The sequence below is a fragment of the Musca autumnalis genome, unplaced genomic scaffold (genome assembly GCF_047663935.1).
Source record: "Musca autumnalis isolate F117 unplaced genomic scaffold, ASM4766393v1 scaffold_4, whole genome shotgun sequence".
Lineage (NCBI taxonomy): Eukaryota > Metazoa > Arthropoda > Insecta > Diptera > Muscidae > Musca > Musca autumnalis.
Genome location: NW_027411977.1, coordinates 233,122,737 through 233,140,901, shown reverse-complemented (window position 1 = coordinate 233,140,901; position 18,165 = coordinate 233,122,737). Strand labels below are relative to the sequence as shown.

Here is an 18,165-nt window from a genome sequence, read left to right as displayed (position 1 = left end):
TTACACATTCTCATAATATCTACCAGATATAGATCAGGTTCGAATATGGACTATATTTGTCCACTCCATCTCGTACCTCCCACACAAAATTTTGGATAAGTTCACTTTAAGACCTGCTATTGAATCACTTTGATTTTTGTTGAAGCAACTTACATTCGCTGCCTCAATTACGATGGTAAAAGTTGTTTCAGGGGCAAGTCCATACTTCTTGAGAAAATAGCCCGAAGGGTGTAAAACCCGCCTATGGCACACCCATGGTCTATGTCGGTCCATTCCTTAAAGTAACTTTTCCGCAACATTTTTGAACTTAAATCCTAATCATTATTATTTTTAAAATAATAAAAAAATAAATTATTTTTTTAAAATGTCGTAGTTTTTTTAAAAAATATTTTATAAACATCTTAACTGGACTAAAACCACTCGCATTTGCCATGGTAGCTGGCGTTCTTCTGTTGCGATGAATAGGGGTTGGTCTCGGAGTATGGCATTCACAGTCTACCATTGTACTGCCTGCGCAACTGCATCGGTGAGACGGACTTCTTTGCAAAGACAGTATAGTGAGGGCGCCCACTGAGTTGTTTTTTTCATTTGCTTCTCTCTCTCACTTACAGTGTATGTGAATCAAAACAAACAATAAACATCATGTGGTTGCTGTTTCCTTCACTCATACATACACACACACTAATACAGAGTAAGGCAGAGACATTTTTTGGATCTCCCTTGTGCTCTCAATGAGCGTAAATTTGTTGTTGCTCGCAACGTGTTAGCATCTACACAGGCTGTGAGCGATATCCAATTTAGTGAATATGCAGAGAGAGAGAGAGGGTTATATAGAGTAAGTTTGGGTCGTTTGTTACGACCACATATACAACGTGGAGTCTACGATTGTGCTTGTCAGGGAATAAATAACCTGCCCCTGTCTGTGACACTTAACCCACAAACGCCTAAAAATTTAATCTGGAAACTTCCAAAACTTCTTCTGTCACCTACGACAATGTTCTTAGGAATCTGTTCATAATCCTGTTTACCACCACTCCTGTCACTCCTGTTATTGTTTTTTAGTCATAGGCTGGGGGTATTTAGCTGTCGATAAATTCTTTTTTTACTTTTCTTGTATATAAAATTCTTCGCAAATATTTTGCATTCTCACCTACGTCTAATACCTATTCTGTTTTTCTAGGAACTGCTAGATAAGCCAAGAAAAAGATTATATTTTTAGAAAACAAAAAAAAAGTGGACAAAACTTCGATTAGTTTGTTGTTTAGACTTCGCAATACTTTCATAAACAGTTAAGTATTGGTTTGGCGAAGTAATTGAGGCTTGCCAACCTCAATTACTTCGACGGGGAGAGAAAGAGAGTGGGAAGAAAATGTTCTAGCAACTGCTGTGTGCATTTAAATGCCGATTTGAGATGTCCCACTCTCGATATTAGTTTCCTACTTCCGTTAACGGTATCCAACTGTGAACTATTTTGCAAAATGAACAAAAACACACACTACAAAGCATGCCTCCCGTCCTACACTTAACCGAGAAACTCGTCTCTCTTTCTCAAATGGTGTCAAAATAGCGCCGGCAGAAGCAATAGATAAAGTCTGAATACTTCGAACGTAATTAAATGATAAAAGCCGGCTGGTGTAGATCATCAGCAACTAACTATGCAACGGTGTTGCGATTTTTTTCTATTTTGCCGTTAGACAAAAAACAAAAAATATTTATTATCAATTGTCAATTATTAGACAATTGTCAGACGATAAGATTCCACAGGAATATAAGAAGTGTGTACTAACCAAATGGCCCAGCTAGTTAATATTTGTCGTTTGAACTGGACGAGTTGAAAAAATAAGAGCGGAACCTCCAAAACAAATTTTGGGGCATCGCGCTTAGTGCAAATATTTGTGAAAAGCGATGAGAGAAAAAGGTACGTCAGATCTTTTCACAAATTTAACGAGCAACCAAACTCCGTTTTTCTTTTTTTCTTTTGCAGTTATTATAACTTGCCTTATATTAGGCCTTTGTGTGGGCCTAAACGAAGCAGTGGATATATGCCACAATAAATTAGATGGCAGCCTATTGTCCGACCCCTTGGATTGTACAAAATATTTGGTTTGTAATGGTGGTGCGATACAACACATCATGACCTGCCCCTTGGGTTTGTATTTCAATCGAGATTTGTTGATATGCGATCTGCCAGCACGTTCAGGTTGTGTACCACAAAATGCTGCTGTAAATCTGTATTCAGCTGAAACAGGGCCATCGGGTACTACATGCGTAAACAATGGCATGTGTGATGGTATGCCCGACGGAACCTTATTTGCCGATCCCAATTCTAATGGTTATATTGTTTGTCAATGTGAATGTGAAATTGCCATGCCCTGTGCACCGGGCACAACTTTTAATGAGGTATTGCAAACATGTGATCACACCGGAGGAGGAGGTGGAGGAGGCTCACCTAGTCCATCATGCCCATCTACGGATAACGGCCTTTGCTTGAAACAACCTGATGGCACCTTACTCGCCGGTATGAACTCCAACGGTTATATTGAATGTGTGAATGGTTGTGAGGTGGCCAGAAACTGTCCAGCTGGAACAACCTTCAATGAAGAAACCCAACAATGTGAAGAAGAAGGCAGTGGTGGTGGTTCATGCTCGGCCACCGACAGCGGTAGTTGTAAAGGTAAACCTGATGGCACCCTACTTGCCGGTATGAATTCCAACGGTTACATTGAATGTGTGAATGGTTGTGAGGTAGCCAGAAACTGTCCAGCTGGAACAACCTTCAATGAAGAAACCCAACAATGTGAAGAAGAAGGCAGTGGTGGTGGTTCATGCTCGGCCACCGACAGCGGTAGTTGTAAAGGTAAACCCGACGGCACCTTACTTGCCGGTATGAACTCCAATGGCTACATTGAATGTGTCAATGGTTGTGAGGTTGCCAAGACATGTCCCGCTGGAACGGAATTTAATGAGGAAACCTTACAATGTGAAGAAGAAGGCAGCGGCGGAGTTTCACCAACCCCTACACCAACACCAACCCCTACACCCACACCAACCCCTACACCCACACCAACTCCAACACCTGGCGGATCTTGTTCTGCAACAGATACCGGTCGTTGTGAAGGTAAATCCGATGGCATCCTGCTTGCCGGTATGAACTCCAACGGCTACATTGAATGTGTGAATGGTTGCGAAGTAGCCAAGACATGCCCATCAGGAACTGAATTCAATGAAGCATCTCAAAAATGTGAAGAAGGAAACGGTGGTGGTTCTCCATCTCCCTCACCTTCACCCTCTCCATCCCCCGGTACATGTTCTGACACCGGTCGTTGTGCAGGAATGGAGGATGGAACCATGTTTGCGGATCCAAATTCTAGTGGCTATATTGTGTGTGTCCACGGATGTGAATTCGAAATGCCTTGTGCTCCTGGCACGGCCTTCAATGAGACCTTGCAGATATGTGATCACGTAGAGTGCGACGGAAATGGAAATTGTAGTCCATCACCATCCCCTACTCCCACCCCAACGCCAACTCCTATTCCCACCCCAACGCCAACACCTGGTGAATCGTGTTCTTCTTCTGATACTGGCCGCTGTGAAGGTAAACCTGATGGCACCCTGCTTGCCGGTATGAACTCCAATGGCTACATTGAATGTGTCAATGGTTGTGAGGTTGCCAAGACATGTCCTGCTGGAACGGAATTTAATGAGGAAACCTTACAATGTGAAGAAGAAGGCAGCGGCGGAGTTTCACCAACCCCTACACCAACACCAACCCCTACACCCACACCAACCCCTACACCAACACCAACCCCTACACCAACACCAACCCCTACACCAACACCAACCCCTACACCCACACCAACTCCAACACCTGGCGGATCTTGTTCTGCAACAGATACCGGTCGTTGTGAAGGTAAACCCGATGGCACCCTGCTTGCCGGTATGAACTCCAATGGCTACATTGAATGTGTCAATGGTTGTGAGGTTGCCAAGACATGTCCTGCTGGAACGGAATTTAATGAGGAAACCTTACAATGTGATGAAGATGGCAGCGGCGGAGTTTCACCAACCCCTACACCAACCCCTACACCCACACCAACCCCTACACCAACTCCAACACCTGGCGGATCTTGTTCTGCAACGGATACTGGTCGTTGTGAAGGTAAACCCGATGACACCCTGCTTGCCGGTATGAACTCCAACGGCTACATTGAATGTGTGAATGGTTGCGAAGTAGCCAAGACATGCCCATCAGGAACTGAATTCAATGAAGCATCTCAAAAATGTGAAGAAGGAAGCGGTGGTGGTTCTCCATCTCCCTCACCTTCACCCTCTCCATCCCCCGGTACATGTTCTGACACCGGTCGTTGTGCAGGAGTGGAGGATGGAACCATGTTTGCGGATCCAAATTCTAGTGGCTATATTGTGTGTGTCCACGGATGTGAATTCGAAATGCCTTGTGCTCCTGGCACGGCCTTTAATGAGACCTTGCAGATATGTGATCACATCGAGTGCGACGGAAATGGAAATTGTAGTCCATCACCATCCCCTACTCCCACCCCAACGCCAACACCTGGTGAATCGTGTTCTTCTTCTGATACTGGCCGCTGTGAAGGTAAACCTGATGGCACCCTGCTTGCCGGTATGAACTCCAATGGCTACATTGAATGTGTCAATGGTTGTGAGGTTGCCAAGACATGTCCTGCTGGAACGGAATTTAATGAGGAAACCTTACAATGTGAAGAAGAAGGCAGCGGCGGAGTTTCACCAACCCCTACACCAACACCAACCCCTACACCAACACCAACCCCTACACCCACACCAACTCCAACACCTGGCGGATCTTGTTCTGCAACAGATACCGGTCGTTGTGAAGGTAAACCCGATGGCACCCTGCTTGCCGGTATGAACTCCAACGGCTACATTGAATGTGTGAATGGTTGCGAAGTAGCCAAGACATGCCCATCAGGAACTGAATTCAATGAAGCATCTCAAAAATGTGAAGAAGGAAGCGGTGGTGGTTCTCCATCTCCCTCACCTTCACCCTCTCCATCCCCCGGTACATGTTCTGACACCGGTCGTTGTGCAGGAGTGGAGGATGGAACCATGTTTGCGGATCCAAATTCTAGTGGCTATATTGTGTGTGTCCACGGATGTGAATTCGAAATGCCTTGTGCTCCTGGCACTGCCTTTAATGAGACCTTGCAGATATGTGATCACATCGAGTGCAACGGAAATGGAAATTGCAGTCCATCACCATCTCCGACTCCGACTCCCACCCCAACGCCAACCCCTACTCCCACCCCAACACCTGGTGAATCGTGTTCTTCTTCTGATACTGGCCGCTGTGAAGGTAAACCTGATGGCACCCTGCTTGCCGGTATGAACTCCAATGGCTACATTGAATGTGTGAATGGTTGTGAGGTGGCCAGGAACTGCCCAGCTGGCACAGAATTCAACAAGGATACCCTAAGCTGTGAAGAACCAAAAATGTGCACCTCTTCAGATATGGGAAGATGTTCTGGAAAACCCAATGGAACTTTGCTTCCCGATACGAATTCTAATGGCTACATTGAATGTGTTGATGGCTGTGAATTTCTCAAGGCATGTCCCGCTGGTACCAAGTTCAATGTAGAAACTCAACAATGCGAAGAAGAAGGCAGTGGTGGTGGTTCACCTGGCCCATCATGCCTCGCCAACGACACCGGTCTGTGTATCGGAAAACCCGATGGTACAATGATTAAAGATCCCAATTCGACTGGTTACTTTGAGTGTAAAAATGATTGTGAAAAACTGATGACATGCCCACCTGGAACAGCTTTCAGTGAGATAACACAATGCTGTTGTGGCGAAGGCCAACCCTCACCATCTCCCGGCCCATCCTGTTCTGCAACCGATAATGGTCGCTGTGAAGGTAAACCCAATGGAACAGTGCTTGCCGATCCCAATTCCACAGGCTATATTCAATGTGTTGATGGTTGCGAAGTAACAAAGGCTTGCCCACCAGGAACTTCGTATAATGAGGATTTGCAGATTTGTGATCAAACTGAATGCGGTGACAATGAAAGCTGTGGTGGATCGGGTTCACCAACACCAATACCTACAATACCTACACCATCATGCTCTGCCACCGACACCGGCCGTTGTGAAGGTAAACCCGATGGCACCCTGCTTGCCGGTATGAACTCCAACGGCTACATTGAATGTGTTAATGGCTGCGAAGTTGTCAGGACTTGCCCCACTGGAACCGAATTTAATGAGGAAACCCTACAATGTGAAGAAGAAGGCAGCGGCGGAGTTTCACCAACCCCTACACCAACCCCTACCCCAACACCAACCCCTACACCAACCCCTACACCAACTCCAACACCTGGCGAATCTTGTTCTGCAACAGATACCGGTCGTTGTGAAGGTAAACCCGATGGCACCCTGCTTGCCGGTATGAACTCCAATGGCTACATTGAATGTGTGAATGGTTGCGAAGTAGCCAAGGCATGCCCATCAGGAACTGAATTCAATGAAGCATCTCAAAAATGTGAAGAAGAAAGCGGTGGTGGTTCTCCATCTCCATCGCCATCTCCCTCACCTTCACCCTCTCCATCCCACGGTACATGTTCTGACACCGGTCGTTGTGCAGGAATGGAGGATGGAACCATGTTTGCGGATCCAAATTCTAGTGGCTATATTGTGTGTGTCCACGGATGTGAATTCGAAATGCCTTGTGCTCCTGGCACGGCCTTTAATGAGACCTTGCAGATCTGTGATCACATCGAGTGCGATGGAAATGGAAATTGCAGTCCATCACCATCTCCGACTCCCACCCCAACGCCAACCCCTACTCCCACCCCAACACCTGGTGAATCGTGCTCTTCTACCGATACTGGACGCTGTGAAGGTAAACCCGATGGCACCCTGCTTGCCGGTATGAACTCCAATGGCTACATAGAATGTGTCGGTGGTTGTGAGGTTGCCACGACATGTCCCGCTGGAACGGAATTTGATAAGGAAACCCTACAATGTGAAGAAGAAGGCAGCGGCGGAGTTTCACCAACCCCCACACCAACCCCTACACCCACACCAACCCCTACACCAACTCCAACACCTGGCGGATCTTGTTCTGCAACAGATACCGGTCGTTGTGAAGGTAAACCCGATGGCACCCTGCTTGCCGGTATGAACTCCAATGGCTACATAGAATGTGTTAATGGTTGTGAGGTCGCCAAGACATGTCCGTCAGGAACTGAATTCAACGAAGTATCTCATCAATGTGAACAAGGCAGCGGTGGCGCTTCGCCTTCTCCCTCTCCATCCCCCAGTACATGCTCTGACACCGGTCGTTGTGCAGGAATGGAAGATGGAACCATGTTTGCGGATCCAAATTCAAGTGGCTATATTGTGTGTGTCCACGGATGTGAATTCGAAATGCCTTGTGCTCCAGGCACGGCCTTCAATGAGACCTTGCAGATCTGTGATCACATCGAGTGCGACGGAAATGGAAATTGCAGTCCATCACCATCTCCGACTCCCACCCCAACGCCAACCCCTACTCCCACCCCAACACCTGGTGAATCGTGCTCTTCTACCGATACTGGACGCTGTGAAGGTAAACCCGATGGCACGCTGCTTGCCGGTATGAACTCCAATGGCTACATTGAATGTGTCGGTGGTTGTGAGGTTGCCAAGACATGTCCTGCTGGAACGGAATTTAATGAGGAAACCCTACAATGTGAAGAAGAAGGCAGCGGCGGAGTTTCACCAACACCAACCCCTACGCCAACACCAACCCCTACACCAACTCCAACACCTGGCGAATCTTGTTCTACAACAGATACCGGTCGTTGTGAAGGTAAAGCCGATGGCACCCTGCTTGCCGGTATGAACTCCAATGGCTACATTGAATGTGTGAATGGTTGCGAAATAGCCAAGACATGCCCATCAGGAACTGAATTCAATGAAGCATCTCAAAAATGTGAAGAAGGTAGCGGTTCTCCATCTCCCTCGCCTTCACCTTCTCCATCCCCCGGTACATGCTCTGGCACCGGTCGTTGTGCAGGAATGGCCGATGGAACCATGTTTGCGGATCCAAATTCTAGTGGTTTCATTGTGTGTGTCCACGGATGTGAATATGAAATGGCTTGTGCTCCTGGCACGGCCTTCAATGAGACCTTGCAGATCTGTGATCACATCGATTGCGAGTTAAATGGAAATTGCAGTCCATCGCCATCGCCTACACCCACCCCCACACCATCACCTGGTGAATCGTGCTCTTCTACCGATGCTGGTCGTTGTCAAGGTAAACCCGATGGGACCCTGCTGGCTGGTATGAATTCCAACAGCTACATAGAATGTGTCAGTGGTTGTGAAGTTGCCAAAACATGTCCCACTGGAACAGAGTTTAATGAAGAAACCCAACAATGTGAAGAAGAAGGCAGCGGAGGAAATTCACCAACCCCTACACCAACCCCTACACCAACTCCAACACCTGGCGAATCTTGTTCTGCAACAGATACCGGTCGTTGTGAAGGTAAGCCCGATGGCACTCTACTTCCCGGTATGAACTCCAACAGCTACATAGAATGTGTAAATGGCTGCGAAGTAGCACAAACATGTCCAGCAGGAACTGAATTTAATGAGGTATCCCAACAATGTGAAGATGGCAATGGCGGAGGTTCACCAACCCCTACACCAACACCTTCTCCTTCCCCAACACCTTCACCATCACCTTCTCCCACACCAGATGTCCCATGGACTGGACCCTCGGGAACCACCTGCTCTAATGGTGGTCGCTGTGTTGGCCAACCCGATGGTACCCTCTTTGCAAATCCCAACACCAACGGTTACATCGTCTGTCAATGTGAATGTGAAATGGCAATGTTGTGCGCCCCAGGTACTACATTCGATGAACCATTACAGACCTGTGTTCATATCGAAACGTGAAAACAAAGGGTCATAGGAACCTTGGCCATTAACGATTATTCTTTTACCAAGCCCTCACCGCTCCCCAAGATAATAATATTATACGAAACGATTAATTGATTTTATAAATAAATACGAAAAGCAATAATATAACTATTTTTGGTGTTGTTGTAGCATTATTTATATTATTGATAAGGTGGTTGTGATTAAAGCACAGTGGGTTCCAAAGAGAAAACGCCTGTTTATGAATTTATTGCAATTTAAAGACATTTGTAAAGAGTTGAAAAGGCAATGAAAAAGAAGGTTGGGAAAACCTCTCACATCAAAAAAGTGATGCCTGATGCTCATAACTGTTTAAATCCGAGGTTTTTTCGGATATCTTGTGTAGATACATACGTAGTACCTCCTAGGCTAAAATACTTAAAAATGTTTAAAGATTTATTCAGCTCTGGTCGGAAATCGTAAACATGATTCCATCCGTACTAAGATTTTCTCCCACGGTGCCTGAAAATGTGTGTTTGCATTTATCGAAGATAATTTCGCTTACTAAGAATTTAGTTATCTTCGTTGCACACGAATGTACATATGTATGAAAGTACACTTTTAGTTGTTGTCTCAACACCTCTTCACGGCCATTTAACGTCACTTGTTGCCGGACATTTCGAATTTTATCAGCACGAAGAGTAAAATTGTTAATGTGAAGTGATTGACAATATAAAGTTCGATTAATCACTGCAACATAGTCAGTCACAGTGGTCTCTAACAAGTTTTCACTAAGTTTTCTATAGAAAAACTAAGGTCTCCACTAAGTTTTCTATAGAAAACTAAGGTCTCCACTAAGTTTTCTATAGAAAACCAAAGTCTCCACTAAGATTTCTATAGAAAACTAAGGTCTCCACTAAGATTTCCTTATTAAACTAAGGTCTCCACTAAGTTTTTTATAGAAACCCATGATCTCCACTAAGTTTTCTATAGAAAACCAAAGTCTCCACTAAGTTTTCTATGGAAAACCAAAGTCTTCACTATGTTTTCTATAGAAAACCAAGGTCTCCATCTGTCCCTGTTTTTCTATTGAAAACTTGGTTGAAAACTAGGTGTAGACCCTGGTTTGTTATAGAAAACTTGGTGGAGAATCTTGTGTTCTACAGTAAACTTGGTGGAGACCCACGTTTTCTATGGAAAACTTGGTGGACACCTTGGTTTTCGATAGAAAACTTGGTGGAGACCTTGGTTTTCGATAGAAAACTTGGTGGAGACCCTGGTTTTCTATAGAAAACTTGGTGGAGGTCCTGGTTTTCTATAGAAAACTTGGTGGAGGTCCTGGTGTTCTATAGAAGGATACCTTGGTTTTCTATAGAATGAGACCTTGGTTTTCTGTAGAGAACTTGGTGGAGGTTTCCTATAGACAACTTGGTGGAGACCCTAGTTTTGTATAGAAAACTTGGTGTAGACCTTTGCTTTCTATAGAAATCTTGGTGGAGACCCTGGTTTTCAATAGAAAACTTGGTGGAGACCCTGGTTTTCTATAGAAATCTTGGTGGAGGCCCTGCTTTTCTATAGAAAACTTGGTGGAGACCCTGGTTTTCTATAGAAAACTTGGTGGAGGCCCTGGTTTTCTATAGAAAACTTGGTGGAGGCCCTGGTGTTCTATAGAAAACTTGGTGGAGGCCCTGGTGTTCTATAGAAGGAGACCTTGGTTTTCTATAGAAGGAGACCTTGGTTTTCTGTAGAGAACATGGTGGAGGTTTCCTATAGAAAACTTGGTGGAGACCCTAGTTTTGTATAGAAAACTTGGTGTAGACCTTTGCTTTCTATAGAAATCTTGGTGGAGACGCTGCTTTTCTATAGGAAACTTGGTGGAGACCCTGGTTTGTTAGCTTGGTGGAAACACTGGTTTTCTATAGAAAACTTGGTGGAGACCCTGGTTTTCTATAGAAAACTTGGTGGAGACCCTGTTTTTCTATAGAAAACTTGGTGGAGACCCTGGTTTTCTATAGAAAACTTGGTGGAGACCCTGGTTTTCTATAGAAAACTTGGTGGAGACCCTGGTTTTCTATAGAAAACTTAGTGGAGATCTTGGTTTCCTATAGAAAACTTGGTGGATACCCTAGTTTTCTATAGAAAACTTGACGGGGACCTTAGTTTTCTATAGAAAACTTATTGGAGACCTTTGTTTTCTATAGAAAATTTAGTGGAACCCTTGGTTTTCTATAGAAACTTAGTGGAGACCTTGGTTTTTTATAGAAAACTTAGTGGTGGCCTTGGTTTTCTATAGAAAACTTGTCGAGACCCTGGTTTTCTATAGACATCTTGGTGGAGGCCCTGGTTTTTTTGTAGAAAACTTGGTGGAGACCCTGGTTTTCTATAGAAAACTTGGTGTAGACCCTGGTTTTCTATAGAAAACTTGGTGTAGACCCTGGTTTTCTGTAGAAAACTTGGTGGAGATCCTGGTTTTATATAGAAAACTTGGTGGAAACCCTGCTTTTCTATAGTAAACTTAGTGGAGGCCTTGGTTTTCTATAGAAAACTTAGTGAAGACTATAGAAAATTTAGTGGAGACCCTGGCTTTCTACAGAAGACTTAGTGGAGACCCTGGCTTTCTATAGAAGACTTAGTGGAGACCCTGGTTTTCTATAGAAATTTAGTGGAGGCATTGGTTTTCTATAGAAAACTTAGTGGAGACCTTGGTTTTCAATAGAAAACTTGGTGGAGACCCTGGTTTTCAATAGAAAACTTGGTGGAGACCCTGGTTTTCTATAGAAAACTTGGTGGAGATCCTGGTTTTCTATAGAAAACTTGGTGGGGACCCTGGTTTCCAATAGAAAACTTGGTGGAGGCCCCGGTTTTCTATAGAAAACTTGGTGGAAACCCCGGTTTTCTATAGAAAACTTAGTGGAGACGTTGGTTTTCAATAGAAAACTTGGTGGATACCTTGGTTTTCAATAGAAAACTTGGTGGAGACCTTGGTTTTCAATAGAAAACTTGGTGGAGACCTTGGTTTTCAATAGAAAACTTGGTGAGACCCTGGTTTTCTATAGAAAACTTGGTGGAGACCCTGGTTTTCTATAGAAAACTTGGTGGAGACCCTGGTATTCTATAGAAAACTTGGTGGAGACCCTGGTTTTCTATAGAAAACTTAGTGTATACCTTGGTTTTCTATAGAAAACTTGGTGGAGACCCTGGTTTTCTATAGAAAACTTGGTGGAGACCCTGGTTTTCTATAGAAAACTTGGTGGAGACCCTGGTTTTCTATAGAAAACTTGGTGGAGACCCTGGTTTTCTATAGAAAACTTGGTGGAGGCCCTAGTTTTCTATAGAAAACTTTGTGGAGGCCCTGGTTTTCTATAGAAAACTTGGTGGAGACCCTGGTTTTCTATAGAAAACTTGGTGGAGACCCTGGTTTTCTATAGAAAACTTGGTGGAGACCCTGGTTTTCTATAGAAAACTTGGTGGAGACCCTGGTTTTCTATAGAAAACTTGGTGAAGACCTTGGTTCGGTTCAGAAAACTTAGTGGAGACCCTGGTTCTCTTCAGAAAGCTTAGTGGAGACCTTGGTTTTCTATAGAAAACATGTTGGAGATCACCATTTCCTCTAGAAAACTTGATTTGAAACAATTTCCCCAACAATCAAATTGTATTATCATTTGAGCTTTGTTCCCGTACTTTTTAATAGTAAAACTCGTAAAAGAGAGAAATAGAGAAAAATTGTTGTAACACAAAAGTTTTTTCAAAAAGTTCGGGAACGCAAAAATGGAAAAAACGTCAAAAAAGCTGGAACAAATGTCAAAGTCGGCATACCAGCCAATCAGACGCCGGCAACCATGTTACTATTTTTTACACGCTCAAATTTGTCGAGTAAAAAGTTTTTAAAGAGAGCGGCATTCAGCGCCATTTTTGTTTAAAGAGAAGTGAACATTTTACAACTTTTCTGTGTACGGGAACGCTTTTTCGAGTAAAATGTGTAAAAGTCGTAAAAATTGTAAAAACTTTTTAGTTCTGGAACACAGCTTTGATCTGCTGTTTGTAAATTTTAACGCCTAAAAGTATGCTGTACTGTCAATATAAAACGCCTCCCATTAAATGCTAATTACTTTAATCTATCTACACATATATCGATTAACTTGGCAGGTAAAATCTTCCCAAAAGTCTTGGAGTAGCAAAATTATTTTGCCTCCTTAGCTGTTGACACTGGCGAGCTTATTTTTATCAGTTTTTGGTGTGGGGTAATTGTAAAAAATACTGATAAGCGTAACATGGAACCAAATACTATGCGATCAATTAAAAAATATTCGCAAACAGCTATCAATTGGAGGAGATACTAGTCATTTTTGAGACGCCATTAATGAATGCAGACTATTAAAAAAATGAGGGGGAGGGGGTTAAAGAGGCTTGCGTTTTTGATTACGTTCATGTTTCATTTACATATGCCAATTGCCTGTTGTTTACTGATTTCTTGAAGATACCAATATCTTCGCAAACGACAAAATGATAAGCTGCTATCATTGCCAAGTTCAGCAGAGGAACATGGTATATTAATGACTTTTTGGTATCATCCAGTATCATTCCCAGCTGATGATATTACCAAGCCATGGGGGAATGGCCCAGAAAATGAGATGTGCAAAAACAAATCATGGCCTATAAATAATGGGGAAATCTTCTTTCAGCATTACAATCGTGAAAATCGTGTGGTTTTGTTTATGAAATGGGTGTTATGCTGTTAATAATTTGTCTTATTGTGGCCACATATGGCTTGCAGGCTCCAGCGGCGGCGGAAGTAAGTAAACGCTAAGGCTCCTTTGTTTGGGATTTGACAAAACATAACGAATAAGGTTAAGATTGCTCCTATCCCTCCTTTAGGCCAATGAGGAGAGCGGCAAACTTGTAACAACATCCTTGTGTACGGGTAAAAATGGTGTTATGGTTGCCATGCCTGGTTCCTGTTCGGGATTCTTTTTCTGTGTCGATGGAAATGCCATTGCCAGTTCTTGTGGAAGCTTTTATCACTTCAATGCAGATTTGGCCATATGTGATCATCCCCTCAATGCCAAATGTGAACAGGAGGACTCCACCATAATTGAGGCATCCAATGACAATGAGGCAAATGATGTGTGTTCCCAAGCTCCACCTGGTTATGCATTTGGCAAAAAGGAGTCGTGCACACTATTTTATGTTTGCTATCAAAAATATGCAGTGCGACGGGTTTGTCCACCACAGAAACATTTCAATTTGGCCGAAAGGAAGTGCATGGATATCGATAAGGCCAAGTGTAACTATACAATTCCGCTGCCAGTACCCGCCCAGTCGGTGAAGGTAACTAAAAAACCTATAATAGCTGCCACTACCTCTACAACTCCCGTGCCTAAAACCACTACAAATCATGCTACGCCCCTTAATGATACTGGGGATTCCCGAAATCCACCACTATTGAATATCAAACGGACTCGTGACCTATCGGTTTTATGTTCAGCCTTCAAAACTAATCGCACTTTGCCCCATCCATATGACTGTAGCCGCTTTATTTATTGTCTCCAGAGGAAAGCCCATATTATGTCTTGTCCCAAGGGTTTGCAGTTTAGCACCAAGAATTTGAGATGTGAATGGCCGCAGCATGCCGAATGTCAATCGAATGTTTAAAAAAAGAAATTCCAAATAAATTATAACAATAAAACTTATTTTTTTAATATTTTTAAACATTTTTAGGAGGGTTCTAGGAATAACGAGGATTTTTTAAAGACTTTTAGGAGACTTCTAGGGCCAACGTGGATTATTTATAGAATTTTTAGGAGCCTTCTAAGACCAACGTGGATTTTTTAAAGAATTTTAGGAGCCTTCTAAGACCAACGTGGATTTTTTAAAGAATTTTAGGAGCCTTCTAAAACCAACGTGGATTTTTGTAAAAAAATTTAGGAGCCTTCTAAGACCAACATGGATTTTTTAAAGAATTTTAGGAGCCTTTTAAGACAACGTGGATTTTTTAAAGAATTTTAGGAGCCTTCTAAGACCAACGTGGATTTTTTAAAGAATTTTAGGAGCCTTCTAAGACCAACGTGGATTTTTTAAAGAATTTTAGGAGCCTTCTAAGACCAACGTGGATTTTTTAAAGAATTTTAGGAGCCTTCTAAGACCAACGTGGATTTTTTAAAGAATTTTAGGAGCCTTCTAAGACCAACGTGGATTTTTTAAAGAATTTTAGGAGACTTCTAGGACCAACGTGGATTTTTTAAATAATTTTGGGAGATTTCAAGGACCAGCGTGGATTTTTTAAATAATTTTGGGAGACTTCTAGGACCAACGTGGAGTTTTTAAATGATTTTGGGAGACTTCTAGGACCAACGTGGATTTTTAAAATAATTTCGGGAGACTTCTAGGTCCAACGTGGATTTTTTAAATAATTTTGGGAGACTTCTAGGACCAACGTGGATTTTTTAACTAATTTTGGGAGACTTCTAGGACCAACGTGGATTTTTTAAATAATTTTGGGAGACTTCTAGGACCAACGTCGATTTTTTAAATAATTTTGGGAGACTTGTAGGACCAACGTGGAAATTGTAAATAATTTTGGGGGACTTCTAGGACCTACGTGGATTTTTTAAATAAATTTGGGAGACTTCTAGGACCAACGTGGATTTTTTTAATAATTTTGGGAGACTTCTAGGACTAACGTGGATTTTTTTAATAATTTTAGGAGACTTCTAGGACCAACGTGGATTTTTTAAATAATTTTGGGAGACTTCCAGGACCAACGTGGATTTTTTAAATAATTTTGGGAGACTTCTAGGACCAACGTTGATTTTTAAAATAATTTTGGGAGACTTCTAGGACCAACGTGGATTATTTATAGAATTTTTAGGAGCCTTCTAAGACCAACGTGGATTTTTTAAAGAATTTTAGGAGCCTTCTAAGACCAACGTGGATTTTTTAAAGAATTTTAGGAGCCTTCTAAGACCAACGTGGATTTTTTAAAGAATTTTAGGAGCCTTCTAAAACCAACGTGGATTTTTGTAAAGAATTTTAGGAGCCTTCTAAGACCAACATGGATTTTTTAAAGAATTTTAGGAGCCTTTTAAGACAACGTGGATTTTTTAAAGAATTTTAGGAGCCTTCTAAGACCAACGTGGATTTTTTAAAGAATTTTAGGAGCCTTCTAAGACCAACGTGGATTTTTTAAAGAATTTTAGGAGCCTTCTAAGACCAACGTGAATTTTTTAAAGAATTTTAGGAGCCTTCTAAGACCAACGTGGATTTTTTAAAGAATTTTAGGAGACTTCTAGGACCAACGTGGATTTTTTAAATAATTTTGGGAGATTTCAAGGACCAGCGTGGATTTTTTAAATAATTTTGGGAGACTTCTAGGACCAGCGTGGATTTTTTAAATAATTTTGGGAGACTTCTAGGACCAACGTGGTGTTTTTAAATGATTTTGGGAGACTTCTAGGACCAACGTGGATTTTTAAAATAATTTCGGGAGACTTCTAGGTCCAACGTGGATTTTTTAAATAATATTGGGAGACTTCTAGGACCAACGTGGATTTTTTAACTAATTTTGGGAGACTTCTAGGACCAACGTGGATTTTTTAAATAATTTTGGGAGACTTCTAGGACCAACGTCGATTTTTTAAATAATTTTGGGAGACTTGTAGGACCAACGTGGAAATTGTAAATAATTTTGGGGGACTTCTAGGACCTACGTGGATTTTTTAAATAAATTTGGGAGACTTCTAGGACCAACGTGGATTTTTTTAATAATTTTGGGAGACTTCTAGGACTAACGTGGATTTTTTTAATAATTTTAGGAGACTTCTAGGACCAACGTGGATTTTTTAAATAATTTTGGGAGACTTCCAGGACCAACGTGAATTTTTTAAATAATTTTGGGAGACTTCTAGGACCAACGTTGATTTTTAAAATAATTTTGGGAGACTTCTAGGACCAACGTGGATTTTTTAAATATTTTTGGGAGACTTCTAGGACCAACGTGGAGTTTTTAAATAATTTTGGGTGACTTCTAGGACCAACGTGGATTTTTAAAATAATTTTGGGAGACTTCTAGGACCAACGTGGATTTTGTAAATAATTTTGGGAGACTTCTAGGACCAACGTGGATTTTTTAAATAATTTTTGGAGACTTCTAGGACCTACGTGGAATTTTTAAATAATTTTGGGAGACTTCTAGGACCAACGTGGATTTTTTAAATAATTTTGGGAGACTTCTAGGACCAACGTTGATTTTTTAAATAATTTTGGGAGACTTCTAGGACCAACGTGGATTTTTTAAATAATTTTGGGAGACTTCTAGGACCAACGTGGACTTTTTAAATAATTTTGGAAGACTTCTAGGACCAACGTGGATGTTTTAAATAATTTTGGGAGACTTCTAGGACCAACGTGGATTTTTTAAATAATTTTGGAAGACTTCTAGGACCAACGTGGATGTTTTAAATAATTTTGGGAGAGTTCTAGGACCAACGTGGATTTTTTAAGTAATTTTGGGAGACTTCTAGGACCAACGTGGATTTTTTAAATAATTTTGGAAGACTTCTAGGACCAACGTGGATTTTTTAAATAATTTTGGGAGACTTCTAGGACCAACGTGGATTTTTTAAATACATAATTTTGGGAGACTTCTAGGACCAACGTGGATTTTTTAAATACATAATTTTGGGAGACTTCTAGGACCAACGTGGATTTTTTAAATACATAATTTTTGGAAGACTTCTAGGACCAACGTGGATTTTTTAAATACATAATTTTGGGAGACTTCTAGGACCAACGTGGATTTTTTAAATACATAATTTTGGGAGACTTCTAGGACCAACGTGGATTTTTTAAATACATAATTTTGGGAGACTTCTAGGACCCACGTGGATTTTTTAAATACATAATTTTGGGAGACTTCTAGGACCAACGTGGATTTTTTAAATACATAATTTTGGGAGACTTCTAGGACCAACGTGGATTTTTAAAATAATTTTGGGAGACTTCTAGGACCAACGTGGATTTTTTAAATAATTTTGGGAGACTTCTAGGACCAACGTGGATTTTTTAAATAATTTTGGGAGACTTCTAGGACCAACGTGGATTTTTTAAAGAATTTTGGGAGACTTCTAGGACCAACGTGGATTTTTTAAATAATTTTGGGAGACTTCTAGGACCAACGTGGATTTTTTAAAGAATTTTGGGAGACTTCTAGGACCAACGTGGATTTTTTAAATAATTTTGGAAGACTTCTAGGACCAACATGGATTTTTTTTA

General features: G+C 41.8%; 2 protein-coding genes across 2 annotated transcripts; both read left to right on the top strand.

Moving 5' to 3' along the window:
• Nucleotides 1-1,307: 1,307 nt before the first annotated feature.
• LOC141402694 (uncharacterized) lies at nucleotides 1,308-9,066 on the top strand. The gene is made up of 2 exons (XM_073984479.1): nucleotides 1,308-1,918; nucleotides 1,985-9,066. The coding sequence occupies exons 1-2, from the start codon at nucleotides 1,906-1,908 to the stop codon at nucleotides 8,932-8,934; spliced, it is 6,963 nt and encodes a 2,320-aa protein (XP_073840580.1). The 5' UTR covers nucleotides 1,308-1,905; the 3' UTR covers nucleotides 8,935-9,066.
• Nucleotides 9,067-13,605: 4,539 nt separating this feature from the next.
• On the top strand, nucleotides 13,606-14,547 carry LOC141403279 (uncharacterized). Its single transcript, XM_073985467.1, has 2 exons — nucleotides 13,606-13,687; nucleotides 13,771-14,547. Exons 1-2 carry the CDS (start codon nucleotides 13,616-13,618, stop codon nucleotides 14,545-14,547), a joined length of 849 nt encoding a protein of 282 aa, XP_073841568.1. The 5' UTR covers nucleotides 13,606-13,615.
• The last annotated feature ends 3,618 nt before the right edge of the window (nucleotides 14,548-18,165 follow it).

Coding starts and splice junctions, on each gene's coding strand:
- LOC141403279 (XM_073985467.1), top strand. CDS start 13,616: ATGGGTGTTATGCTGTTAATAATTTGTCTTATTGTGGCCACATATGGC. Junction 13,688..13,770: donor AGGCTCCAGCGGCGGCGGAA/GTAAGTAAACGC, acceptor TCCCTCCTTTAG/GCCAATGAGGAGAGCGGCAA.